This window comes from Stigmatopora argus, chromosome 18 (assembly GCF_051989625.1).
Source record: "Stigmatopora argus isolate UIUO_Sarg chromosome 18, RoL_Sarg_1.0, whole genome shotgun sequence".
NCBI lineage: Eukaryota > Metazoa > Chordata > Actinopteri > Syngnathiformes > Syngnathidae > Stigmatopora > Stigmatopora argus.
Window position 1 is genome coordinate 13,660,635 of NC_135404.1, and position 27,750 is coordinate 13,688,384.

At 43.3% G+C, this 27,750-nt stretch overlaps 1 protein-coding gene across 1 annotated transcript in view; it reads right to left on the reverse strand.

Moving 5' to 3' along the window:
* The window catches only part of snx29 (sorting nexin 29), a 49,525-nt gene that overhangs the window by 6,733 nt on the left and 15,042 nt on the right, over positions 1 to 27,750 (reverse strand). The window contains exons 15-19 of the mRNA XM_077625091.1: positions 15,840 to 15,937; positions 12,140 to 12,256; positions 10,267 to 10,322; positions 9,628 to 9,709; positions 1,919 to 2,059 (exon numbers count right to left, since the gene is read on the reverse strand). Of these exons, the coding sequence (XP_077481217.1) occupies positions 1,919 to 2,059; positions 9,628 to 9,709; positions 10,267 to 10,322; positions 12,140 to 12,256; positions 15,840 to 15,937 (494 nt within the window). The remainder of the gene's footprint in view (positions 1 to 1,918; positions 2,060 to 9,627; positions 9,710 to 10,266; positions 10,323 to 12,139; positions 12,257 to 15,839; positions 15,938 to 27,750) is intronic.

Genomic DNA, 27,750 nt, shown 5'->3' on the forward strand with positions numbered 1-27,750 from the left:
TTTTTTTAATGAATCCTGAGCAAAGACCATCATTGATTGATCACATGGGCACGCTTCCTTAAATGGGATTAAGCGTTAGAAACCGCAAAATAATCCGATTTTGATATTTGTGCTTTTGAGTTGCAGACAAAAACACGGCTCATTCTCAAAATCGGCTAAACCGTGAACATTTTCTTCGTGAGAAGCCAACGCCGCTTTTTATTCATTCCGTTTCCGTGCCGCTGAGCTTTAGAAGGTTTTGGGGGGTGCTGGAGCCTATCCCAGCCCCAGACGGGGGACGGCCTGAATTGGTCGCCATCCGATCGTAAGGTAAAATGAGGATGATTTTGAGAGCTAAATTAGCCTAGCATGCCTGTTTTGGGGATGTGGGAGGAGTTGAACATCTAATATTGAGCTAGTTTAGACTTTTTTGGTACTCGGCCGATTCCCCGAAAGACGTTTCGCCGACGGACGTTTCGCCGAACGGACGTTTTGCCGAGAAAATTTAAGTGTTTAATTTATTATTTTATTAAACAAATAAAAGTGGGGGTGTTTCTCATTGTGTTGTTTTTTGTGCCGAGGTTGAAAAACATACACACACTTAATCCGGGGGCGGGGCGAGCGCGCAAATCCCGTTTCTGCAAAACGTCCGTTCGGCGAACTGTCCGTCGGCGAAACGTCCGTCGGCGAATTGTCCAGTCACAGACTTTTTTTGCTGTATTTTCCCTTTTTTTCCTGCAACAAAAACCCTTCCCAATAGAGTGAATATATAATTTCTTGCAATACATTTTTGGATTATTTTGTGACTTTCTGGGTAAGTGGTCATAGCGATTTGAAAACGGCAGCTAATGGGTTAACACTTCAAAATGTCAACAAAAACATTTTTTTTTCCAAGCCAAGATATTTTGTTCCATTACGAGGTGTAGGAAGACCAAAATAAGGAGGGCGGGGCTAAAGTGGTACAAAATGAGGCCTATACAATAAGAGAATAAGAGAAGCAGCCAGTGTTGAAATGCGGAAGCCTTCTGGGAAATAAACTGTTATTTGAGGAGGTGGGACGATGGTGGCGGGTGGGTGGGTCTCAGTGGGGGGTTTTCTATTTGAAAAGATACTCAAGCGTTTAAAAAAGAAGGCATACTGTGTGTAGGTGAGGAAAAGAAACCGATGGGGGCTTGTAAAATGGTCTTGCATCAAAATAAAAAGGGAAAAATTCAAAGGCAGGCAGCGCCTAACAACGCCAGAGGTGATTTACGCCGCTTTTGGACTCCAGCGGCGAGGGGGACGGGGGGACGGTTTGTCTGTTTGTCTGTACATACACAAACAAAAGGGGCGACTTCACATTTGAGGACTCCATCATCAAAATAAGACGACAATGGCACGGAAAGATGAAATGAATTGGACGTCTATAGCCACCAATGGCAGTCGGCCCAGAAATATCAATAGAAAAGGACAGCCGTTAATTATGAGGAGGTTGAGGGAATAAAGTCGTTCATTGTAATATTAGGGGGGAAAAGTCGGGGGCCTCACGAGATTAAAGTCGTGATATCGGGAGAATAAATCATGTGTTGGAATATGAGAGGATGTAAATCATAATGTTATGAAATTGTGGATTTTTATGTTACGTGGACTGGATAGAGATGCCATTTGTTTTTTGGTAACGGAAAATGATTGAAAAGCACGATCAGTCAATTTATCTTAAAGCAGGGCTAGGGAACCTTTGGCTCGAGAGCCGCATGTGGCTCTTTTGAGGGGCGCCTATTGAATTGAATGCTTTTTATGGTCGTTGTCATTTATTGTCATGGCTGTGAAGGAATATGATTTGAAAACATGATTTGTTTTGGGGTCCAAAAGGTTCCCTAGCCCTGTCTTGTAGATTGTTGCGTGAACACGAAGACGCCAATGCCGTCCAATAGGGGGCGATCGACTGGGCTGGGCTCACCTTGTTCCCGATAGCTTTCTTGGGGGGGAAGTGGAAGGCGTCCACCTGCGGAAATTGGGACCTCAGACCGTTGTGTAGCTCTCGAAACTCGGTGTAGCGTCGGTAGACGTTCCACTCGTTGTCCAGGATGCGGATGTAAACCTGAAAAAAAAAGACAGATGTTAAGATGGGCTGAAAGCCACGTCTGGCATCGGATGAAGTTGTCATTAGCGATGGAAAGGAGACCCGACCCGGCCGGGTTGGAACCGTCACGACGGCAAACGGCGCCCGGCTAACACGCATAACGCATAATGCCACGCGGAGGAGATGGAGTCTGTCTTTAGACGTGACGGCTGCGCCACCATTTCCACGCGCCATTAGCTGCTTTATTCACACTCACAAAAGAGAGAGGGAGGCAAACCGGAGAGAGGACACAAAATGAGCCTATTACAAAGAAAAAGAAAAAGAAAAAGAAAAGAGAAGAGATGGCGTTGCCTTTTTATGGACCAAAACTGGGAAGCCAGAGATGAAATGCCACTCTTTGCTCTGTTTTAATTCAATTTCAAAGCAGAAGATAATGCAAAAGTTTTGAGTCATGGTGTTGAACTATTGATCTTGAAAAATTGTTGAAAAGATTGTTTTAGTGGGGTTTTTTTGTTAGTCAGTGCGAATTGCGGAGATTGTTGGCTAATACGAGAGGAGTATATAATACTTCTTGTGCGTTATCCTATTGTGAGGACATTTGTGTGCATCATTTTGGGAATATTTTGAAGGGAAAACAAAAGCAAACAAGCCTCGATAGGTTGCGTCTGAAAGTCAGGATGGAGGCGGGGCCAATAGAGCCAAAAAAGGTATCAAAATTGAAAACAAAATTTGAATTGAATTTAGTAAAAGGTTGGATTAAACTTATTTTTGAGTGTCTGCATCGTAATCCAAGTTCATTTCAATTTGTTTATGTTATGTTACGAGCGCGTTGCCGTGCAAAAAGTCTTTCTCCTCCACAAAATCTGTCTAATTTTAGTACTATTAAACACATTTTAGTACTATTAATCCACTAGTTATTTGTTACTTTGTTAATAGATGGCGAATTAGAAGAAATAAAACATTTTTTCCAATCCAATATCCTGTTTTTGGGTCTTTTTTCAGAGGGTTGAAACAAATTAATTTGTTTTGAGTTCATTTCTATGGGAAACGTTCATTTGAGTTACGAGTAAATCGACATACGAGCTCAGTCCCGTAACGAATTAAGCTCGTATCTCGAGGTACTACTGTATTCATAACCGCCGGAAGTCGAACTGTGAATGGTGAGTTGCGGTGCGCAAATATAGACAGGACTCCCCTAGCGCGGCACGATCTGCGAACATGACGTGCGCCCACCTTAACGGCGTCACGTGGAGTTGGCGGCGCGTTAGCGCGCTAAATGCAAAGCTGTAAAAGCGCAAGTCAACAACGGTCCCGCCGCCACGTAAAGAACAACTCGGTTGAGCGCTCGGCGAGTAATTGAAATGTCGGAAAGCCATTTAGCCGTGAGATTTGTTTCCTCCTGGAAAATCTGAATGACCTTTTTTTTTTTGGCGCTAACGCGGCGACCTGGCGCGGGCCAATCGGCGGAGGTCGTACGGCTCGACAGCCCATTAACTTTACAAGGAGTTGGATTGCTTTTTGACATTCCTGGATGACAAACCAATCATTTTGGGAAGGAACAAAGAAACGTACCGCGGAAAGCAATACGCCGTGATTCTTAAGTACTCCGACGATAGCGATCACGTCATTTTTGGCGCCATATCGGCGCCGGATACTAAATGTGATGCGTTTTCGTGCTGGTTTCGGGAAAAATTCAGAGCGATGACTGCGTTACGTGTTCAAATTACAGTGGTACCTCGAGATACGAGCTTAATGCGTTCCGGGACTGAGCTCGTATGTCGATTTACGCGTAACTCAAATGGACGTTTCCCATAGAAATGAACTCAAAACAAATTAATTCGTTCCAACCCTCTGAAAAAACAGGATATTGGATTGGAAAAAGGTTTTTATTTGTTCTAATTCGCCATCTATTAACAAAGTAACAAATTACTAGTGGTTTAATAGTACTAAAATTAGACGGATTTTGCACGGCAACGCACTCGTAACATAAAATAAACACATTTAAATGAACTTGGATGACGATGCAGACACACTCAAAAATAAGTTTAATCTAACCTTACTATAAAGTTAATTCTAATTTTGTATTAAACTTTGATACCTTTCTTCTTCCGGGTTGGCTCTATTGGCCCCGCCTCCACCCTGACTTTCAGATGCAACCTATCGAGGCTTGTTTGCTTTTGTCTTCCCTTCAAAATATTCCCAAAATGATGCACACAAATGTCCTCATAAACGGATAATTGCACGACCACTTGCCAACCAGAAGTAGTATATAGTCCTCTCGTATTAGCCAACAAGCTCCGCCATTCGCACCGACTAACGGGGGGAAAAAAACACTGAAAAAATGCAACACTCCGCCCAGTGCTCGTATCTCAAGATAAATATTTGCTCAAAATTTTACTCGTATCGCAAATTCCTCATATGTCGAGGTACCACTGTATTGGACTTTTATCCTTTTTTGGGGTTGGAAAAAAGCTATGTTATCTGCTTCTCTTGCTGATGTTTTTGTCAGCGCGCAAAGCGGAAAATGGACATTTTGGACAGTCGTGAAAAGACAGTCGCTTTGTTAGACGCCGGAAATGTCGGCGTCGGCCGGCGACAGGTGCGTCTAGACAATGTTTGAGGCTGCCAGATGGATCATTTAGAATTTGAATACCTTGCCAAAGGGCAAACGAGTACAAGGATGGGATGAAGCTCGACAAACGCGGGAAAATAGGCTTGCGTTTTTCCATAACTGGACGGCTTATCTAACGCCGAGTGACTCTTGTTTATCCCGCATTTTCCAAGTGGCTTCCCCGACATTCCCCACTGGGAATATTACCCGCGCACAAGACGCCGACAGACCGACCGTCCGTGTTTAGCTTCCATTAGTCGGAAAAATGTAAAACATCGAAGCAGATGTTGTTGTCGTTTCCCAGTCCATTAAAATGCCACACCTGATGATACTAAAAGAAATTGGCGAGAGGGAAAAACAATAATTATTCAAAGAAGATAACTATGCTTTATTTTTTTTTAAAGGCCGCCTGCATAAAATATGATGTTATCTATTTTTTTCAGGGATGTTTTGAAAAAACTGTCCGTTTGGTCTCGGCGCGTAAACAAGTCTTGTTTTGTTAAATCAGAAATGAGTGATAGTTAGGAGACCCTTTCTGGATTCAGAGTATAATGGCATGCAGAATAATCATTTCTAAAAGGCAACAAAGGCGTACAGGTGGAAAATAAAGAATAGTTTGGCCATGTTTGTACTTTTTGAGATGTCGTTTTCAACCGCTGCTTGCCCAACCCAAGATGGCCGCCACCGGGGAATTAAAAGGCAGTACTAGTCAGCCTACCCGAGACAAACCTAAAGTCGTCCAATCATCCCGCTGTGAATGTCAATCCGTTTATCCTTGGTATACGTCTGCTAACGGGAGGCTAACGGGAGGCTAACGGGAGGCTAACGGGAGGCTAACGGGAGGCTAACGGGAGGCTAACGGCCAACGGGCCGACATTGGGTTGGACTTTTAGCGCCGTCAATGGCAGACAAACAGCTTTGTGATTTTAGATATAATATTCAGAATTTTTTTAAAAATTTGATTAAAAGAACTGGATCAAATTTTATAGATCTAAAGCAATGTTTATTTGAGCTTTTTTTCTTAGTAATGGAAAATGTCTTAATCATGTTTTTCATTTCAAATGGAAACAAAATATATTTTTTAATTATGTTCAATATTAAAGTGGAAAACGGAAAATATCAAAAAATGCGCTTTGAATTAAAAACACAAAATAAATAAAATTGGATTGAAAATATTGCAATGATTGATTTTAAAAAGGAAAAAAATCAGGAAATGTAATGTACATCTATAACCATATTAATTTGATTCTAAAACAGAAAGTCGGCACTCATGATTGAATTTCTCGGGCCGCACAAAATGATGCGGTGGGCCAGTTTTGGCCCCCGAGCCGCCACTTTGACACCTGTGGTCTAAATGATGGAGTTAACGTATTTTCGGGACTATAAATCACATTTTTTTTTCATACTTTGAGTCTGCGGCTAATAAGTTTGCCAATTTGATATTTTCTAAAGCAATAAAAATGTTGTACGCAGGAATTTAGCGTGTAAAAAAATGTTAAAAAAAAAAAACAGTATATAGCAGTAGCGGGGAGGCAAAAAATGCAACGGGTTCAAATCTAGATTAAACGAAGACTGATGGGCATGAGACCAAACGAGCGTAATTATTATCATCAGAGCTGTAAAACATTCATCATCAACGCAAGAGTTGCTTGCCTTTGTAACAAACCTGCCATTATCATAACCATAATCGCTCGCACACGCTCTTACAAACACGCACACGGCGAGGATCATCCGCCTTAGTTGCGCTTCAACGCAAAACATCTATTTGGGCGAGCTACGCCGATGCTAAGAAATTAATCTCCCGCCATTAAGTCAGAGCTTTGTGGGTAATCAGAGGCTCTGAGTTGAGCGCCCCCAAAGTTAACCTCCACTTAGGCATGAGCCGAAGGCTACATTAAAGGCACTTTCCCAATTTGCACGCCAGATCCTCCTTGCAAAATCAAAGGCCAAAGCTAATCTGGGAACGAGTGCCAGGTTCCATCCCTGATTCACGCGCGGTGACGAGTCGCCGCGGGGGTGGGCGCTTCTCGCTGGCCCATTCGTCATCGGCCGCGGCGTCGCCTCGGTCCGACGCGTGAACGGGGGAAAAAGCCAGCCGCTTCCAACAAAGTACGAGAAAAGACGGATGGGAGTGGGCGGGGCCTAGAGGATGCTGGGAGTTGGAAGATACAGGTGAGTGGACAGCACTCGTTAGTCATAATTATACCTTTTTTTTCCAAGTTTATCATCAATGTCCTTGCAAGTCTACGATCTATTCGACTAGAAAACCTGTTTTGGAGTCCCTAGACTGACAGCTGTATCGTTTAATTTAATATAATTTCCTTTACAACTAATATTTCTTTCAATGTTAAATTTCTTTTCTATTAAATTCTATGACGTCCAATTTATTTCAAGTGGGAGGGTGTCGCTTATGTTTCAAATACATTTGCGTGGTATCGGATCGAGACATCCGGACTTTCGGAAAATAGCGTGACGTGTGCAAAAAAATGTGGTCCACTAACTCACAGGTCTCAAAGCGTGAGTCGTACGGTGTTTGTAAGGTTTTGGGGGGTTTTGTAAGGGGAATCATAATCATTTATAAGGGCAGTTATCGGCAGAGGTTGACAGGTATGCTTTTCTTGCTACTGTCACGATGAAATTTCCCGAATACGGGATGAATAAAGTTATCCAATCTAATCCAATCCAATTTTTTAAGTATTTTCCTCGCGTTGGGCGCCCTCGCCCCAAATAATGCCGCCACCGTGGCTCGTATAATTGGCTCATTGTGAGTTTGGGAAGAAAAAAACGACGACAAACGTCCACTCGTGATGGGAAAAGACATTTGAAAAATCAGGGCGACAAGTATAGAGGTTGCCAGGTTTGCGTTTCCCTCCTCTTTTCCTCCTTGGCTGTTAATGAGCGTATCGTAAAACGCAAGGTTGCCGTGACCTTACTGGGGGTGCCCGGGATTCCAGCCCCTAACAAAAGTCTCCGTGGAAACTGGTAGCTGCCGGCAATGTCAAAAAGAAGGAGTCTCACATCCCACTTTTGAAAAGCCCACTCGCGTACCGCTCGCTACTCCTTTACGGCTCGGTGAAATAGTCGCGGGGGTGTCGGAGGACGACAACTACCTGGCTTTAACAACAATGACTGGGCTAACCTTGGCCATCCATTAGGTTGCCGAGAACAAAAGGGCATTCCGCGGGGAGCCATTAGAGGCCAATAGCTCCGGGAAGGAAAGTTTCCAGCGCGCCAGATGGCCTCAACTTTCTCGTGAGCCGGACAGCCGCCGCCCCGAGACCGTCGGCGAAGAGAGGAAATCAGAGGAAATCGCCGTTAAAAATGACATCGTTTGGATCGAGATCTAAAAAAAAAAATGGTGTGCCGTTGCGGTGCCATATTATATTCGTCCCTGCTGCCATTTTAAAGGAGTCCAATTCTTTTAAAGCGCACAAATGTTTGTTCTGATCGCAAATGATGTAAAAATTAATTAATCGCAAATGTTTGGTGAAAAGTTACTTGAGGAATAAGCTAGTTTTGACTTGATTTCAATGTCAATGCATGGACTTGAATGGGAATTTTGCCCCTACCAACATGGCCGCCCGGTGGCTATTTTGGAACTAGCCAGGGAAGGTCTTTTCCGTTCTTGCCCTGGGAATTGAAACAAGTTTATCGCCAGTAAAAACGTCCATTTGAAGTGAGGGGGTGGAGCTAGCAGCCAATGAACAATTATTCACTCGCTGCCAACCCTCCCGCCCGGAATGGATTGGACTAGGGATTACCCGATCATGTATTTTTTGCTTTTTGAGAACGTGACGATACCCAGTTTTTATACCGTCTTTAGCAATCTGTGTTGAAAACGTTCTCTGAGGTCATTTTAAGAATATGGAAATGATTTTGAGTCCAGTTTCGGGGGTGTCGGACGCCTCTCGGCTTGCCGGAGATGTCAACGTGATGGACATCTATTATGGATGAGCCGAGCGAGGTAGCGCGTCCTTCCCGATGTTCTCTAAGCGCCAAGGATGCGTCGCCTCTCCTCGGCCGTCTCGCATAGTTTTGCCTAAATAAACATTACAGCGGGAACGCCGAGCGATTGGCGGCGTGTCAAAAAGTGACAAATTGTGACGGCGAGATACCTCGACGGATGCGAGCGCCAGTTTGTCGGACCGCTTTCGGGGTTGAACGCTGCCCAGAAACCGCTTTAACCCTTTCAGGGACTATGAAAATGAGGTACACGGTCGATTGGTCGCCGGTCTTTTGGTAACCGGTCTTTTGGTCGCCCGGAAGGTACGTGATAATTACCATTTAAATGGTTGCTCAAATTCCCTAAATACAAACTGCTAATTACTATTTAGTCATACTTAATGCCCTAGTAATTATTAGGCTAAAGAAAAGCTCCAAATTTCCTGGACTTTTGTTTTTTGTTGGAGAACTTGTTAAGACCCTGACTGAACTGACGTCGCTTCTTAAAGGGACAACGCATGTACATACAAACTCTTTCTTCTACACTCACACGTCGGCTCAGTGAAACTGCTCATTTTGTCGCCGGTCTTTTGGTCGCATGTTGTCGCGGTCGGGGCGACCAAAAGACCGCGCGACCAAAAGACCGCGCGACCAAAAGACCGCGCGACCAAGAGACCGCGCGACCAAAAGACCGCGCGACCAAAAGACCGCGCGACCAAAAGACCGCTCGACCAAAAGACCGCTCGACCAAAAGACCGCGCGACCAAAAGACCGCTCGACCAAAAGACTGAAACGAAAAGCCGCCGTGTGGTAAATCCGCGATAGGACACTACTGTATATTTAAATGTGCCTCTCCCCAACTTGAACTTAATAATCATATCAAAAGGGCGATGTCAACCAGGCTAAAAAAAGCAATCCAAAAATCCCCAGAATTAAATGACATTTGAACGAAAAACCGCCGTTTAGACCCGAAGCTAGTCAAGCGATAAAAATGTTTGTCTTGGTAAGACGTGCATGTTTGTCAACAATTTACCTGATAAACGTGGTAGGCGTTAGCAGCTCGGCCTTGCAGGAACACGGAAGGTATCCAAACGTTGATGAGCGCACGATGGGGCCTTTGGGAGGGGGACATAAAAAACAAGGCTTCACAAGCACGTCCGTGATGACGTCCATCGTCATACTTAGTCACGCTAACGGTCGCCATCGACACGGCGGCGAGGCAACCGACGCCCCGCCGCTTGAAATGTTAGCGTGATGAAACGAGTGGCAAGTGTTGTGACTCCAGCACTCTAGCATCATCAAAGGAGGCCGAAGGGAGCTTTAGAAAAGAAAAATAATATCTAATAATCATCGGGGAGCTTCAAAAGCAATCAAGCACGGTCGGGGATACGGTCACGCCGCTTTTGGCGGTGGAATTTGACATTTTGGTCTTATCCGGATTCATGAAAATGTCTCCGAAATCCAATTTTCGAAGAAAAATACCCACGTTGGCAATGACCATTTTTACGAGTCACGATCAAACAAAGCGCTAACGATTAGCGGGCGCACGCCGGGCCAAAATGGCTGTAATCTCAAAAGTGGGTCAACAAGAGTTATGGCCACCAACATAATTGAGTTCCGTTGTTTTAACGACTGTCGTTGTCGGAGCCAAAATTAAGAGAGGAATGCTTACGTTTCAAAATCGGACAGGCTGGGATCCTCCGAAGTCTGACTCAAATCTCCTGCTACCTAAACATGGAAGAAATAAAAAAGGTAATTGGTTACACGTGAGCGACGGGTTCACACCAAAAAAAACAACATGTTATTTGAACGTCATTGGCCGACAGATGCCGACTTGTTCGAAAGCGGCGGTTAGCCTAATTTGACATCCCTCGATGTGTGTTGAGCAGATGCGTGCGAATTTATCGGGCCGGCGTTCCCTCGGGCCGCCACACCGCATCGTCCAGATGTTGGCGGCCAGGCCGATTGTGTGTGTGGGTTTGTGTGTGTGAGACGTTCCTCCACCCCGCTAATTTCCGGCTAATCGCGTGTTGGACCCATTTGCTCAACAGTTTTCGACGTTGATCGCCCCCTACGGGGAGGTACGTGTCATTATTCGGTCCCGCGAGAGGCATTGAGGTGACCAGTGTTTAAGCCACAGGTGTCAAAGTGGCGGCCCGGGGGCCAAATCTGGCCCGCCGCATCATTTTGCGCGGCCCGGGAAAGTCAATGATGAGTGCCGACTTTCTGTTTTAGGATCAAATTCAAATGAAGAGTATAGTTGTATATTAAATTTCCTGATTTTCCCCCTTTTAAATCCATAATTGTCATTTTTTAATCAATATTTTCTCTGTTTTTAATTCAAAAATCATTTTGTAAAATCTAAAAATATATAAAAAACTAAAATAAACATTGTTTTAGATCTTTAAAAAATATATTATTCAGGGCTTTAAATCCAGTTCTTTTAATCCATTTATAAAAAATAATCTAAATATTATATCTAAAATGGTCCGGCCCACATAAAATCAAGTTGACGTTAAAGCGGCCCGCGAACCAGCCCGAGTCGGACACCCTTGCTTTAAGCAGAAGCTTTTCATGCTCATCAGTGTGTCACTACGACGACACGGATTTGGCGGTCCGGCGAGGAAACGCCAAAGTTAAAGCGTACGAGCCCACCTTGGTGTAACTTTGGTTGTCCTTTAGTGGCGTTGCGGGCAGATGGCGTGTTGTGTGTTTGCGTGTGTGTTTGCGTGTGTGTGTGTGTGTGTGTGTGTGTGTGTGTGTGTGTGTTTGTGTGTGTGTGTGTGTGTGTGTATGTTTTATGAGCAAACAGATGTTGGCGTCATGTGTTGTTTATGGTCGCTATTCAAAGGGGAAAAAAATAGTATTGAGAAAAAACAAATACCGACAGCAACTTTGTCCAAACGCATCCCTTTAAGAGCTGAGATACTTTCCAATTGTGACCAACATGTCATAAAATGTAAAATGTTGTTTATTCTGAAAATAGGGATTTAAAGGACAACAGAAAATATGTTTATATATTTTTTTATCTTTTTTGAACTAAAAAATGGATTAAAAAATGCAATTATTGATTTAGAAAGGGGAAAATCAGGAAATATAAGATACATCTATAATCTTCATTTGAATTTGATCCTAAAACAGAAATTCGGTACTCATCATTTTTTCTTATTTTAATTTAATTTATAAGTATACGTTATAAATCAAGGGAGGGAAACTGTTTAAATGTACCTTTTCAAACCCTAAACAACTGTTTACAACTGTTACAAAGAAAGGCCGCGCAAAATGATGCGGCGAGCCATATTTGGCCCCCGGGCCGCTGCTTTGACACCTGTGGATTAGTGTGTGTGAAAGATCAAATCTTAGTGTAAATTAGAATTTAAAAATCGGGGGGTGTCAAGTCCCTGTTAGCATCACGGCTATACAAATACGATTGGGTCACTCCATATTTTCAGGCAAAAATGAGGCTCACATGTTTTTTTTGTTTTTTTAGTTAAGTGAGGGCTTTTCGAAAAGAAAATGAGTGCCATTGAAAGACGTGAACTCACCGGTCCTCTCAGCTCAATAAGTTCTTGTCTCATCTGCACGATGAGGTGGTCCTTGGCCATGAGGGTGCGATACAGGCGCTCGTTAAACTCGATCAACTCTCCGTGCATCTCGGCCACCTGGAAGACACGCCAAACACGCCTCGTTAGGACAAAGCCCAGAAGCCGTCTTAAAAAATAAAAAAGAAAGGAAGTTGGCAACTATAAAAGTTACACTTGTCAGCGGTCAAGGTGGATGCGCTCCAATTAAAATGGAGGGCGCCAGAAATTTATGGTTAAACTCCATTCTGTAGTGGAAGGGCGAAGTGGGCGGAGCCATGGCCCATGGCATACTTTATGAAATCTCTCCATTTCCAAGCATAAATCAGACCGTCTTTGACCTCCAGACCGGTTTCTTCCAGTTTGCGGACGACCTCCCGGGAAAAAAAAAGCATGAAGACACCGTGCCAAAAAAATGTTGTAAATTGGAGCAACTAAAAAAAATGAAAAGGGTTTATTTTGGCCAAAATTTGCATTCCACTTATGACAATAATTTATGCAAGTCACGTGATGGCATCATAGGAAGCCATTTTTTTATATCAGCTACTTCATAACCTCGCCTGCATGTACATATAAATATTCATTTTCATCGTTTGTCTTTGTTTTAATGCCAAATCTGAAATTTAACAAGTCTGGAATGTGGTTTTTGGCAGTCACAATGTGGCGAAACAATTTGCTTATACTTTTCGCCTTCCAAAAAGTTGACATTTATCTATTTTTTTCCTCTTGGCGGTGTATTTTTGGGCCACTGTGACTTCAACTGGAGGAGGGGAATTACGGTAATCGGGCCTGGAGATGGAGAGGTGTCTTTTTTAGAAGAAGGGTCGGGGCAGAAGCCAGACCCCCGACGGAACGGAAAAGCAAAGCGTGACGACGGTGGGACGGACGGGAACGGCGTTTGCGAGCGTGCAATTGTGTGAGTCACTTGAGCGCAGCTGCCCCTCAACAGGAGGAAATATGGCTGAAGAGGAGGGAGTGCGCAAAGACCGATATAGACGCCACAAGCTGTTCTGTCCACTATTCCAAAAAAAAAGAAGAAGAAAACAGCCATAGGAAAGTGCGAGAAAATGAATAGGGCAGATGGAGCACTAGAAAAGGCAGAGATGCTTCATCATTTTGTCTTTTCTCAAGTACAACATTGTGGCTGCACATACAGGAAAAGATCATTTCAGTAGCCTCCGTCATCTTTGGCTTCTCGTTCATTTTGGATCGACATTTTATATACAGTGGTACCTCGAGATACGAGTTTAATTCGTATGTTGATTTTCTCGTAACTCAAATGAACGTTTCCTATAGAAATGAACTCAAAACAAATGAATTGGTTTCAATTATTTGCACGGCAACGCGCTGGTAACATCACATAAACAAATTGAAATGAACTTGGATGACGATGCAGAAACACTCAAAAATAAGTTTAATCTAACCTTACACTAAACTTAATTCTAATTTTGTTTGACATTTTGATACCTTTCTTGGCTCCATTAGCCCCGCCTCCACCCTGACTTTCAGATGCAACCTATCGAGGGTTGTTTGCTTTTGTCTTCCCTTCAAAATATTCTCAAAATGATGCACAGAAATGTCCTCACCATAGGATAATGCACGAGAAGTAGTCTATACTCCTCTCGTATTAGCGAACAAGCTCCGCCATTTGCACTGACTAACGGGGAAAAAAAACACTGAAAAAATGCAAGTCCAATGCTCACTTTTTCATTCACTTGCCACTGCAGCATCTCGACAAAACTTAACCAAATGCAGCCATAGAAATCCTAATAATAAAATTAGCAGTGCATTTGCAATAATCCTCTTAATCATGTTAGAACACGTGTCAAAGTGGCGGCCCGGGGGCCAAAAGTGGCACGCCGCATCATTTTGTGTGGCCCGGGAAAGTAAATGATGAGTGCCGACTCTCTGTTTTAGGATCAAATTAAAATGAAGATTTCCCCCCTTTTAAATCAATCATTGTCATTTTTTAATCCATTTTTTCTATTTTTAGTTGAAAAATCAATTTGTAAAATCTAAAAATATATTTTAAAAAAGCTCAAATAAACATAGTTTTAGATCTATAAAAAACGGAATATTCAGGGTTTTTAATCCATTTATTTTAAAAAAATCTAAATATTATATCTAAAATGGTCCGGCCCACGTGAAATCAAGTTGACATTAACGCGGCCCGCAAACCAACCCGACCGAGTCTGACACCCCTTGTGTTAGAACAAACTTCTGAAATAGGACAAATGGCATCTGGTAGAGCGGTAATTGTAGCGCGGCGTTGTGAAAAGTAGGCGCTCGCTGGCGTTCGTTACCTTGACCTTTTACGGGGCCGCTTTGCATTTGACGGGAAAGACAAAAGCTTCTTAAGAACATCACGTTCTCGGAAATTGAGAGCCGCTGGCTTGTAATTGTTGTTCTCCTTTCAAATGTTGCTTTTTTTTCATGGTTATATAACGGCTTGGTGGATCAAAGGGAGAATCCCTAGTCCCACTGAAAGTTTCTGACCTATATCACGCTATCACGCTATCACGCTCGCACGCTCGCTATCCTTCGCTCATTTGTGACGTGAGGTACAAGTACAGTTAGTTTCATACTAAACTACATGATGTAAACGCCGTCGGAAAAAAGAGTAACGTGCTGTTTTTTTTTTCTTTTTAACCCTTATAGATCCTCACTAAAGTCATTTTTTGTCATTCACAGCGATTGGTCCAATCTATTTCGAGTGGGAGGGGCTAATGATCGGTTTAAGGGGTACTTCCTGGAAATTTGGGATTTTTTCCTGTTGATTTTAGAGTATTTCCATGAGGTCAGGGGTCAATTTTTTTTTTACCATTGGATGGTTTTGGCAAGACTGTTTTTGGCAAGACTGTTTTTGGCAGAAACTGCGTGCAAGTTTTTTGCGGCATGCTTTCCGGAGATTATGTAAGGTGAATTTAAAAAAATAATAATAACAAAAAAAATTGAAGTAGGAAAAGTTATTTTATGTGTGCCGCAAATGTAAGCATGTTTTGTTTTCTTAATTATTTGCATCGTTTTAGTTTTCATTAACATTGTATACTCATTTAAAAAATACAATTGTGGTTAATAATTAAACATAATAGCTTATATTTAAGTTTCTATAAAGGAGCAACTTGTTAATCAGTTAAAGGTCTTCTATTGTCCCCTAAAGGGTTAAAAAGTGTTGTTCTCCTTTTTTAATGGGCTGCTCCAAATTGTTTTTTCATTGATATTCCGTATTGTTATTTAGATTTAACTTTTGATGGTTTTGTGAGCACGCTGCTTGTGAGTTAGTTTGCCTGGGTTAATGATTTAACTCTTTGATTTCTTGGGCCCAAAAAATTGAAAAGCAATGAAGCGAAAGGCGCTAAGCAGAACACGCCTTTTCCGTGGTGGGGGGAAACCAAAAACCACTTGCTGACAGACATTTGAAATTGCATTATCCACTTCCAAATATATCTAATAAAGCTGGGAGTGCTGAAGCAGAAAATTACATTTTTAAATCCATCAAGGACAATGAGGCCTTTGTTTTTTTCACTTAAGACACTTTGTAGGTGCAACTTGGACACCCAGGACGGATTCGTTTTTCCATGTGTGCCACTTTGTGAATGCTTAAAAGTAGTTTAATCATCCCACCGTCCTACGACGATATTAACAAGCGTAAAAAGAGACTCACCTCTATTAGCTTGCGTTCGTAGCTGGATGCTAACTCCTCGATGTCGCCCATGCATTTACTCTGCGGCGCCGGGGCGAGCTCTTCGCACGACGGCAGAGCTGCAAGAGAAACAAAAAAGAAAGTTAGCCAACGATGCCTAAGAAATTCTGAATCAAAGATCAGTTAATATTGCACCGAGCATGTCAATAAATGAAAACGACTGCACTAATAGAAGTAATTTTCTATGCAGAAAAGGAATTTTGGCACTTTCAAGTCATTCCACCCACAACAATGTATCGTCCTTTTGTTTACAACAATTCTGGTTGTGATGTCACAACAGCAATGGACGATCAGGTCGAACTTCCTAGCGCTGCGCTTGCTAGTAAATCATGACGGAAAGGAATATGGACATTATGCTAGCACACTCCGTAACTCTCCAGTTGGGTGGGAGGTCATTAGTTTGATTTTTTTTTTAATAGGCGGGGCCTGAGAATAGAGGGATAATTGACCTTACGGATGGTTTTGTGTCCAAAATATAGTCAAAAATATCATTTTTAACTGAAATTCTGCTGAATTTTATGCCAACTTTAAGTTTGACCTTTCGCGCAAAACAATGACAACATCAAGTGGTGTATCATTTCAAAAGGCCTTTTCTTGTTGAGTGTTTTTGGGCCCCGCCCCCACACGCCTGTCACGCCGTGACCGGACGTTTGGTCGAAAAACGTTTGGTCCCCGGACGTTTGGTCGACCGGACGTTTGGTAGAACGGACGTTTGGTCGCCGGGTTCGCTTGCTGTCAAATTATGACAGAGAGTTTACTGTTGATATTTTAATATTAGATATTTAGATATTAAACTCACTCTCTCTCTCTCTCTCTCTCATGATTATAATTTTGACAGCTGGTTTCAACAGTAACAACCCGGCGACCAAACATCCGTTCTACCAAACGTCCGTTCTACCAAACGTCCGTTCTACCAAACGTCCGTTCTACCAAACGTCCGTTCTACCAAACGTCCGTTCTACCAAACGTCCGTTCTACCAAACGTCGGTTCCACCAAACGTCCGGGGACCAAACGTCTTGATATCATGACGCCTCTGCAAGAACTTCCCGTCAAAACAACGCTTCCACCAGTCGTCTCAATGACTTTTCGGCTACTACTCGACGTTTTGATGAAGGGCGGCGGCGGCGGCGGCGGCGGCCCCTGGAGGGAAGCCCATTCCGTTTCCACCGAATTAGCGTCACACCGGCGTAATAGAGCGGCACACACGGAGGAACATTTGGCAAGTCGTAAACAAACACGCACGCACGCACGCACGCACGCTTGAGCAGGCCAATCCTCTTTTCCTTTTGTTTCTCGCACAATGTAAGTCAGCATCAAAACACACTTTTTTCTCCTCCTTTCCCGTCATTTCTATTAAGATGACAAATGTCCCCGACTGGGTCGCCTCTTCCGCGCAGATTTTCCTTTCAGGCCCGGCTCATTGTTTCTTTGTAACGGCGGCGCTCGCTCGCGGGCTCGAGTCGGCACGGCGGCGCCGGAAGCCTTGTTTCTCAGCTCATAAACATCAACTAATAGGGTTGCCTCTACGGGAGGGGAAAGAAAGGGAAAAAAACTGCACAACTTTGGCAGGAACGGAGTTGGGCAACGCTTTGATTGGATTTTCAACACCGGCAGAAGAAAGCGAAATCGGGAATTTGGACACAGGCAGGCACGCCGGTTTTTGAGGGGGAGTGTGGAAGGAAGGAAGGGAGGAAGACACGCTCCAAGAGCAAAGAAAATCAGACGACTTAAACGCCGGTGATGGCCATTTAAGATGTCAGACGGTCGCGGGGTCGAGCTGTTGCTTCCATTCACGAGCGGAGGACATTTTTCAAGCCGCGGGGAATGCCATACTCTGTTTTGGTAAGCCCTGAGGACCCCCCAATATGGCTCAGATTAGCCGTGATCTTATAAAATGGCCCTATAACAATTATCCATACACGGATGGGGAGATTAAAACTAATAAATGAGGAAAAACAAGCTAGTTAACAATGGCCGAGCGGTCACAGACTGTGATCGTATTTCAACAGTAAATAAACTGCTTTATACACTATTATATGAACATTTTGGTTAGCTCCGTCCGCTCGTTTTGTGTTTTTGGTGCTTTTCTGTCTTTTTCCATTGCATTTTGGTATTTATTTTTTTTAGCTAGGTCTACAATGTCTTCTGTGTCTGTGCTTGCTACTGTTTTTGCTACCGCGACCACGAAATTTCCCGAATACGGGATGAAATAAAGTTATAATCTAACCTAACCTAAATGAGAACCTTCATAAACTCATTGGCCGCCATGGACGGCAATAGCCGTCCCATTCATTGAAAGGAGGAGGACCGGCATCGAGCGAATGGACATCGAGCGCCGTCCCCGGCGGCCAATGAGTTTACAATCTCGTAGTGGACCGTTTCAGAAGCCACCTGTTGATGCCTGTCGTAAATGTCTTTTTAAAACGACGTGGGAGCGTATTAAGGGGAAGACAAATGAACCGTGGAATAGCACGCGGTGGAAAGAATTAAAAAAAGTGTAAACAATGAATTCTAAAAGGTCTTCGACGGCTCATTTTTGTTAGAAACCAAGCTGGCATTGCCGGAGGAGCTGTCAGTGTCAAGTGATGTGGATAAACATGGCGTGGTGTGCAAGTGTGGGTGCGTGTGGGTGTGCGTGTGGGTATGTGTGGGTGTGTGTGAGGGGAAAAATAGGGAGTGATAGCACAGATGTTCCCGGCTGAAGAAAATTGGGCTGACAGCTGGTGTGTAATAACAAAACTAACTGAGCGTCGTTCCCCAACAGCTGTGTGAGGCGCCATCAAATGCCGGCCTGCCCGTGAGCTATGTGTTGCGCCCAGTGTGCCGGGCGCCGTCTTTGCGTGCCCGCGTGCCCGTGTGCGTGGGTGTTTCCCCAACCGGGATTTGGATAGCGCCGGGGTTTCCGTCCCTTGGGACGCCGGTCTAACCCCAATGTGTGTGAGCGTGCTACGCTAATGTCACTCTTATCAATCGATTTTAATCCCGTTTATTAAAGATTTGCATTCAAAATGACATCCAATTCATATATTTACAACGGTTCATAAGTTAGAAAAATCTATGTGGCATGATAATTACTCAAATTGAAAGTTCTTTTAATGAGCAAAAAGTTGCTCTGTGAAGAATTAACTGAATAGCTGCCCACTTCACTGCCTGATTAAAATACAAAATCAAATACAGACCAAAAGTACACAGCGCACGCGGTAAATGAATCTATTTTCCCAAAAAAATGAAAGTGTCGGGATGGAATTTAGGGAGAAAGTTGCATTTACTAAAACAAGAGTAACATTAAAAAGAATGAAAAAAGAGCGAGAACGGGCATTGTTGACGGGCCGGCGAGCCAGCTGGCTTCGTTAATTAACTAGCGCTAATCAAAAGCAATCTTCTTTCATTTTCTAATCATTGCTTTCTCCTCCCTCTGATCACGGCAGCCTTTGCGACAATATGTCTGTGTGCGGAAGCAACCGGAAAAAAATTAAAATTAAATTTTAAAAAAAACGACATAGAAAATTCTCCAGGCCTTATTTTAATCCGCTCTTTTAATGTTCGGAATGTATCTAGCCTCCATTTATCACACGCGTGCAGTCTACAATTCATTTTCTCCCAAACTTTTCCACATTAAATGATTGGTCGGGCTCACCGACCAGTCTATTTCGAGTGGATTGGACGTCGACGAGTGAGAAAGTCATTGGTGGAATGGCGTGGCTTGGCCAGAGGAAGAACAAATGATTTTTTTTTAACTCATTGGCCGTCGTTGACGGCGCCAGACGTCTCTTATGTTATTTCCACTCGCTACGAGATGATAGCATGTGCTTTGATTGTAAATGAGTGGCATTAGCGACCGTAGTTTGAGCTATTCTGGTCTGGCGTTCCCACACTTGCGCACTGACCCAGTTTCCTCGGGGGGATTATTAAAGTTTGATTTTATCATCTGCTCTAATCTGAATCTTTCCGCCTTTCTTTAAAATTCACGCCTCCCGCGAACGCTTTTGATGAGAAAGATAAAATTCCGGCGCGCGGGGGTGAGGGAGGGGCGGCGAGATCAATATTAGGATTATGCATAGTGACACCAGTTGATAAATATTAGCGGCGGCGCACGGAGCTTGATTAAATAGTCTCAATGTCTGTGAGAGAACAAACTGCTGATGAGAGTCGGCGTGTTATCACAGAGGTTAACAGGTTACTAGGGAAAATAATAATAATAATGAGCTGTGATTACGGTGGCTTGGTTTTTTGAGGTACAATCCAATATTAGTACTGATATGATCCATTTTACAATATTTGGCATAATTACAGCAACAGGGTGGAAAAATCCATACTAATGTTTGCCTTTTTAAAATGCTAGCAAGCTGTTTAGCTAGCTCACAAAAGAGAACTAATTATTTATATCGATAAATAGATGGGTTTTTCTAAGTTAGGTAATTTTAGTCGTATCGGTATCAATGTAGGAATGATTTTTTTACAATATTTGGCATTAATAGAGCAACAGGGTGGAAAATCCATAGTAATGTTTGCTTTTTTTAAATGCTAGCAAGCTGTTTAGCTAGCTCAAAAAAGAGAACTGATTATTTATATTGATAAATAGATGTTTTTTTTATTAGGATTACAGTGACGTCATTTTAGTCCCATCGGTATCATTTTTTTTACAATATTTGGCCTTAATAGAGCAACAGGGTGGAAAATATGAATTAATGTTTGCTTTTTCTCAGGAGTAAATGTTAGCAAGCTGTTTAGCTAGCTCTTAAGAGAACAAATTATTTATATAGATAGATTTTTTTTTCCCAACGGTGACGCCATTTTAGTCATATCGGTATCAATACTTTATCAAAGCGACACGAGTTTAAATTATGTTTTTAACCATACCGCCATATAAAATCTATCTCTCAAAGCCATAATTTCCTCCATTTTCCCCTCCTTCCATCTTTCATCTCGTGAAACAAAACAACTTTCTAAAAAAAGCCAAAGAAAAAACGGGAGGCTCCGCTTCCTCGCTGCAAAAGTCTCATTTGTTGCAAGCGCTTATCCTTCAGCTCGGAATTAATATGTTAATTATCCGCTGATCTGTCGGCGCGGCGTGCCGTAGTTTTTAATGAGGAGTTAGCGTCTCTGGAGTATTGATTTAAAAAAATAAAAAATATAAATTTAAAAAGGCGAGAACATTTTGGTAAAGGTGTTAAGACGCTGAAAAGTCCCAAAATGCAGCGCTGACCGCGTGCACGCCTCAAGGGGGAAATGACTAGCGCTGTGTTCAAATGAGCATTAAGAATTGATGTTCTCATCTGTAGGACAAGGTACGAAAAGGGGGCCTAGGGGGGGACTTTTCATCCCCCCCCCCCCCGTCTTTCCAGAGTCGGGAAGAACAATTTCATTTAATGTCAAATGAAATATCCTCTGAAGCTAAGAGTAAATTTGAAAAAGGAGCAATGAGGTGAGAGGGGAAAACGGTGACCTATTAGCAAGAGTGTGTCAGATCAAGGAATTCCAAGGAATGTTATTTTCTTTTAAAGAACATTATGATACTGTTTTTACTCTACGTCAATATTAGCGGCGACCCGTCCCTTTTTTGTGTCGTCAAATGTCCCTAAAGCAATCATAAAGTGAGTACAGTAATCCCTCGAATATGGCGGTTAATGTAGACCAGACATGGTAGGGTCACCCCTATAACTACCTTTTCTCTTTTTTGCCCATAGAATAGGCGTATGTTATGCTATTGTATGTTATGCTAGCGTATGTTATGCTAGCGTATGTTATGCTAGCATATGTTATGATAGCCTATATTATGATAGCCTATGTTATTCTAGCGTATGTCAAGCTAGCGTATGTTACGCTAGCGTATGTCATGGTAGCATATGTTATGCTATCGTATGTTATGATAGCCTATATTATGATAGCCTATGTCATGCTAGCGTATGTCATGCTATCGTATGTTATGCTATCGTATGTTATGCTATCGTATGTTATGCTATCGTATGTTATGCTAGCGTATGTTATGGTAGCATATGCTATGCTATCCTATGTTATGCTATCCTATGTTATGCTAGAGTATGTTATGTTAGAGCAGGGGTCTCAAACTTGCGGCCCGCGGGCCAACTGCGGCCCGCGGGACGATAATTTGCGGCCCCCGTCTTAATATGAAAGATCGATTTTTTTTTTTTTTTTTTTTTTTTTTTTTTTTTTTTTTTTTTTTTTTTTTTTTTTTTTTTTTTACCCCTTTCCCCATGATGGCGCCGTTTAAGTGGCAGCCAGTGGCAGTAGCTCTGTCCACTCATGTTTTACATGAAAAATTAGAGGGAACATTGACATGCACCTGCTTGTGGCAGGTGTGATACTGGTGTGCCGATAGCGAGCAATGATGATGTCGTGACCGGATGATTCGCCTAAAGACGTTTCGCCGACGGACGTTTGACAGACGGACAGGTCGTACTAGTATTTGTTAGTTTAATGATTAAATACAAATACTAGTATTTGTATTTAATCATTAAACGCTGTTTTCAGCTGGATTTGACCGAATTTGAGAGCATTTTGAGCCGTTTGGCGAATGGACGTCTATAGACGTTTTTTTGCCTCCATCGCGATATCATCCAGTATTTGTATTTAATCATTAAATGCTGTTTTAGGATGGATTTGACCCGATTGCTGTCATTTTACGGCTCGGTTCTGCTACATCTGCCTGCCCAAGAGTGCTTATTCCCGGACTGCCATTGATGGTAGACGAACATTGATTTTTACTATAATTTGGACAACACCGGCGGCGGGCCGGATTAAAAATCCTAACGGGCCGTATATGGCCCGCGGGCCGAGGTTGAAAAACTTGTACACACACGATCCGGCGGGGCGAGCGTTCAAATCCCGTTTCGGCGAAACCTCCGTTCGGCCGAATGAACGTTCGGTGGAACGTCCATTCGGCGACCTGCCCGTCTGTCAAACGTCCGTCGGCGAAACGTCTTTAGGCGAATCATCCGAGTACCGATGATGTCGCTCACACTGGTACTCAGTGCGCTCAGGGAGGTTGTCTTTCTGCTCAGACCAACAAAAAATTAGAGGGAACTTTGGTTCGGAGCTGAATGAACCAATCACGGTGAGGTATACGGCTCTGGAGGGCGGGACATCGGCCGGGCTGTCCAGTGCCTCGCTCACTCACTCATTCATTCCTCCAATCAGCTGGGCGGAGGAGAAGCCGTGAGGCCGATCACTCCGCTCGGCGCGCACACTCCTCCGCTGCTCTCAGCATAGAACTGAATGAGGCGCTATGATCCGTGATCCAGCCTGTGTCAGTGTCTGTAGCCATCTCCGGGATTGAAACGGAGAGCGAAAGTGCACATGCGCCACAAACCCGCGCGACTGAATGTGAAAGATCAACCCGAGACTCATTCCAAGTGGAAAAACATATTACAGAGCCCCAGAGATGTCTCTTTCAAAGCCTGCCGTGAAGAGAAAGGTCGGTGATGAGCACAGACAGTTTCAAGAAAAGTGGGGAGTGCAATATTTCTTTGTTGAACACAGGGGCACCCCGACGTGTCTCATTTACACTGAAAAAGTTGCGGTGCACAAGGAATACAATTTGAAACGTAATTGTACTATGAGACATGCTGAGGAGTACGAAAAATACCAGGGAGATGAGAGAGCCAACCAGGTTGCCAGTCTTAAAACACGTCTTCTGAGGCAACAGGATCTCTTCAAGAAGGCTACCAAAGACAGTAATGCAGCAGTCAAAGCTAGCTACGCCGTTTGTGAGTTGATTGATCCTGTGCCAAGTGATCCCAAATGGCTCATGGACTTGGCTTTTCTTGTTGATATCACACATGAGCTTAATGTACTGAACAAGAAGCTACAAGGCCAGGGGCAACTTGTCAGTGCTGCCTATGACAACGTGAGAGCATTCTGCACTAAACTTGTGTTATGGAAAGCCCAGCTCTCTCAGACAAACCTTTGCCATTTCCCAGCATGCAAGGCTCTCGTGGATGCAGGCACACCATTCAGTGGTGAGAAGTATGTTGAGGCCATTTCGAAGCTACAGGAGGAATTTGATCACAGATTTGCAGACTTCAAGACACACAAAGCCACATTTCAAATTTTTGCGGACCCCTTCTCCTTTGATGTGCAAGATGCCCATCCTGAGCTTCAAATGGAGCTCATTGACCTGCAGTGCAACTCTGCACTCAAAGCCAAGTTCAGGGAGGTGAGTGGAGAAGCAGACAAGCTTGGGCAATTTTTGAGAGAGTTGACCCCCAGCTTCCCTGAACTTTCCCGAAGGTTCAAGCGGACCATGTGCCTTTTTGGGAGCACATACTTGTGTGAGAAGCTCTTCTCCACCTTGAACTTCAATAAGTCCAAGTACAGGTCCAGACTTACTGATGAGCATCTTCAAGCTCTACTGAGGGTCTCCACTGCTTCCTCCCTCAAGCCAAATGTGACTATGTGAGAAGAAGCGCTGCCAGGTCTCTAGCAGCAAGGAGTAGGCAAAAGAAGCCGTGTTCAGAATATTTCATGTTCAATGTTCCATTCAAGTTCAGAAAGTTAAAGGTTAAAGAGCTGTTAATACAGACATTTGAAACGGAATAAAAATAATTCATTTTCTCTACTTAGCCAGCCAGTGTATATCTACTGTATGCTCATTAGTATTATTTGGTTTTATATTACTGATTGATTTATTTTTTATTCATCTTTAAGTTAATTTATTTAATTCATTATTTTTTGTTAAAAAATAAAGATATTTGATAACGTTGGAAAGTTTTATCAGTGCTTTTCTTGTGGAAATCCTGATGCGGCCCAGTCTCACCCAGACTCGGCCTCTAGCGGCCCCCAGGTAAATTGAGTTCGAGACCCCTGTGTTAGAGTATGTTATGCCATCGTATGTTATGCTAGCGTATGTTATGCTATCGTATGTTATGCTAGCGTATGAAATGCTAGCGTATGAAATGCTATCATATGTTATGCTAGTGTGTGTTTTTTAAAGGCAGCAGGAGCAAAACTAAGTTTGATTGTGCTTTATTGAGGTCATCTGTATTCACGTTAATAGAAGTTAAAGCATTTAAACATGTAAAAAAAACGTCTCCTGTATCTGATATAAAGATACAGTGGGCAATTTCGCGGTCCAATACGCTATGCTCCATCTCACTGTCAGAAACTATTAAGTGTGCCTATAGGTTTGAAAATACGGTATATACGCATGCCTTATTTAGAAGTCCCCGTTTACATTAGTAGCGCATTTTATATTAATGTGAAGACAGAGGCGGGAGGGCGGGCGGCACAGGTGCAAATAAGAGGAACAAAACGTGAGCAAAGGCAGACGTGATGACGCCGTTAAATATTTCAGCCGTGGAGAGAAAGAAAAAAAAGAAAGGGAAAAAAATGCTACAAACTCCAAAAGGATTTTTATTAAACAAGCATTTGGCGGAGTTGGCTGGCGCGCCGCGGGATTCGCCGGTCGACAAATGCTTTTTCTCGCTAAGTGAATTCCCTTCCAGTGAATTTTCTTCATTACGCCGGAGGAAGGGATCCGCGCCTTTTTGCCGGGCGGCCAAAATAGAAATAAAGACGCCGCCGTGGGTGTCACGCGGGAAACGGATCGAGCCCAGCGACGTGCTCATTTCAAGGTTGGGCTTTAATGAGCCAGGAAGTGGCTCCTACGTCTCCGTGCCTAGAAAAGTGGGCGGCTCGAAACCCCAATGGCACCCGCGGGACTCGAGTCCAACAGAGCCACGGGCTATTTTTCACATGTTCAATCAATGTCAGGGAAAGCCAGATATTTTTTTTGGTATCAAGACCAAAGGTCACGCGTGGATTCCAGCTTTACTAGCGCGTTCAATATGAAGCTCGTCAAAATAAAAGTCCTTTCATTCAAGCTTTCCTTTTCCCAACTGCCTCGCGGGGGGTGCTGGATCCCATCCCAGCAGGCGCAGGGCAACAGGAGGAAAAACAACCAATCGCTAACAGCTAGGACCAATTTAGCGTACAGTTAGCTTAGCTAACGGACAGACTGGGCTATAACAGTGCTTTATTTTGGAAGGTCAGGGGAAAAAAATAGAATTGTTAAATGTGGGTAGCTTTGCATTGCAAAACACCCCCTGTCCAGTACATAAGGATTATTTATGTAAGATTTATATTCGTTGTAAAAGTGAAAACGGCGTCCAAATGTGACCATTGGCTGACGGTTCAATTCTAAAGTCGACGCTGCATTTGCAAAGGGAAAAAATCTCGACATCGCCGCTGCATTTGCCGATTTAGTATTCAGGAACGACACGCTCGAAATGTTTGATCTCATCAGCGCTTTGATTTTTGCTGATATCTTTTGAAACATCATCATCATCATCATCATCATAATCCTCATCAATATGAATGACTAAATGGTTTCGCTGGCTGGCACTCTTGTTTTTCAAGCGTTTGCTTCTCTTGCGCACTTTGACGCCACCTGACTTTTGCCTTTCCGCTTAATCCGATTGCCGCGCCTCATCACGCAACGTCCGAACGGCGCTTCTATATGCAAATGACTCATTAAGGAGGCGTCTACGCCCATTGGCGCCTTCAAATAGGGGTGAAATGAGGCACGTGCCCGTGGCTGCAATGTCACCACGACACGCAAGACGAGCTCGGCCCATTTAGGATTTTTAAGTTGCGCCCTAAAATGGCCTTAAAACCGTTGAATTTGACAATTTCTCGCATATAAGCCGCCCCACGGAAAAACCATGCCCTAAAAATTATCCTAAAACCGTTGAATTTGACAATTTCCCGCATATAAGCCGCCCCCGCGTAAAAGCCGCGCCCTAAAATTGCCCTAAAACCGTTGAATTTGACAATTTCTCGCATATAAGCCACCCGGCGTAAAAGCCACGCCCTAAAAATTGCCTTAAAACCGTTGAATTTTACAATTTCTCGTCTATATGCCGCCCCCGATTGACCATTTACACCTTCATATTCATAGTTTTAATAGGGAGTACAAATGTGTTACAAACCATTGACAATAAAAGCATTCAATTCAATTTACATTCCCCATTTTTCTCATTTTGTCGCCTGACGAAACGCAGTCGGCGCTAAATTAAATAGGACGACTGACAATTGGATGGCGTAAAGTGTAACTGGTTAAAACAAAAACAAAAAAACTATTTTGAGTTCCCGTAGGCTGAGCGTAAAAGAGCAAACCATGAGTCACGGTCCACGTGACTTCATCGCGTGCGTCCACGTACTTTTAGCGACAATAGTAGGCGTCGAAACGACAGATTGCGCTTGTTTACCGATTGTAAAAGGTGTGATGTCATTTAATCCTAAAGAATCAATAAAAGCAGACGAATAAGGCGACGTTTGGCAATTTGGCTTCCATTGCCTAAGCGTGCGTTTTAGTTTTTAGGGTTTTTTTGCGGCGCGTGACACATTGGGCCACCTCGGCGGACACGGCGTAATGAAGGCTTTAATCATCCCGCTTGGTCGCAAGTCTCTGAATGGCCGTCAGACGTCTGCAAATAGAAAGTGCGGTCGGGGGGGGGGGGAAGAAGAGTGGCTACTCTGCAAATTACTCTTTAGTTTCTGGCGTGAGAAAGCCACGAGCGAGCGCTTGCCAAAGATGATTTTACGCTAGACGGACGTCAAAAGCGTTTTGTCTTCATCGCGGACAGCCGGAAGATTTCCGTCAATAAATACAGATCTTATGGCGACATTCTCGTAAACAAATGAGTCTGACAAACGCAAGACGTACAATTTTGTGTTGACTGGATTCCCGTTTACAAATGTCTATTGTTTTTATAGTGTCTATAATACTCAAGCGTGTACATTGCTGTCCATAATAATAAAGTATCTATTTTAGTATATAGTATAACGGTGGTTCCTCTTGTTAACTACGCCAGATTGACAATATTTTATTTTACAATGTGTTTATATGCC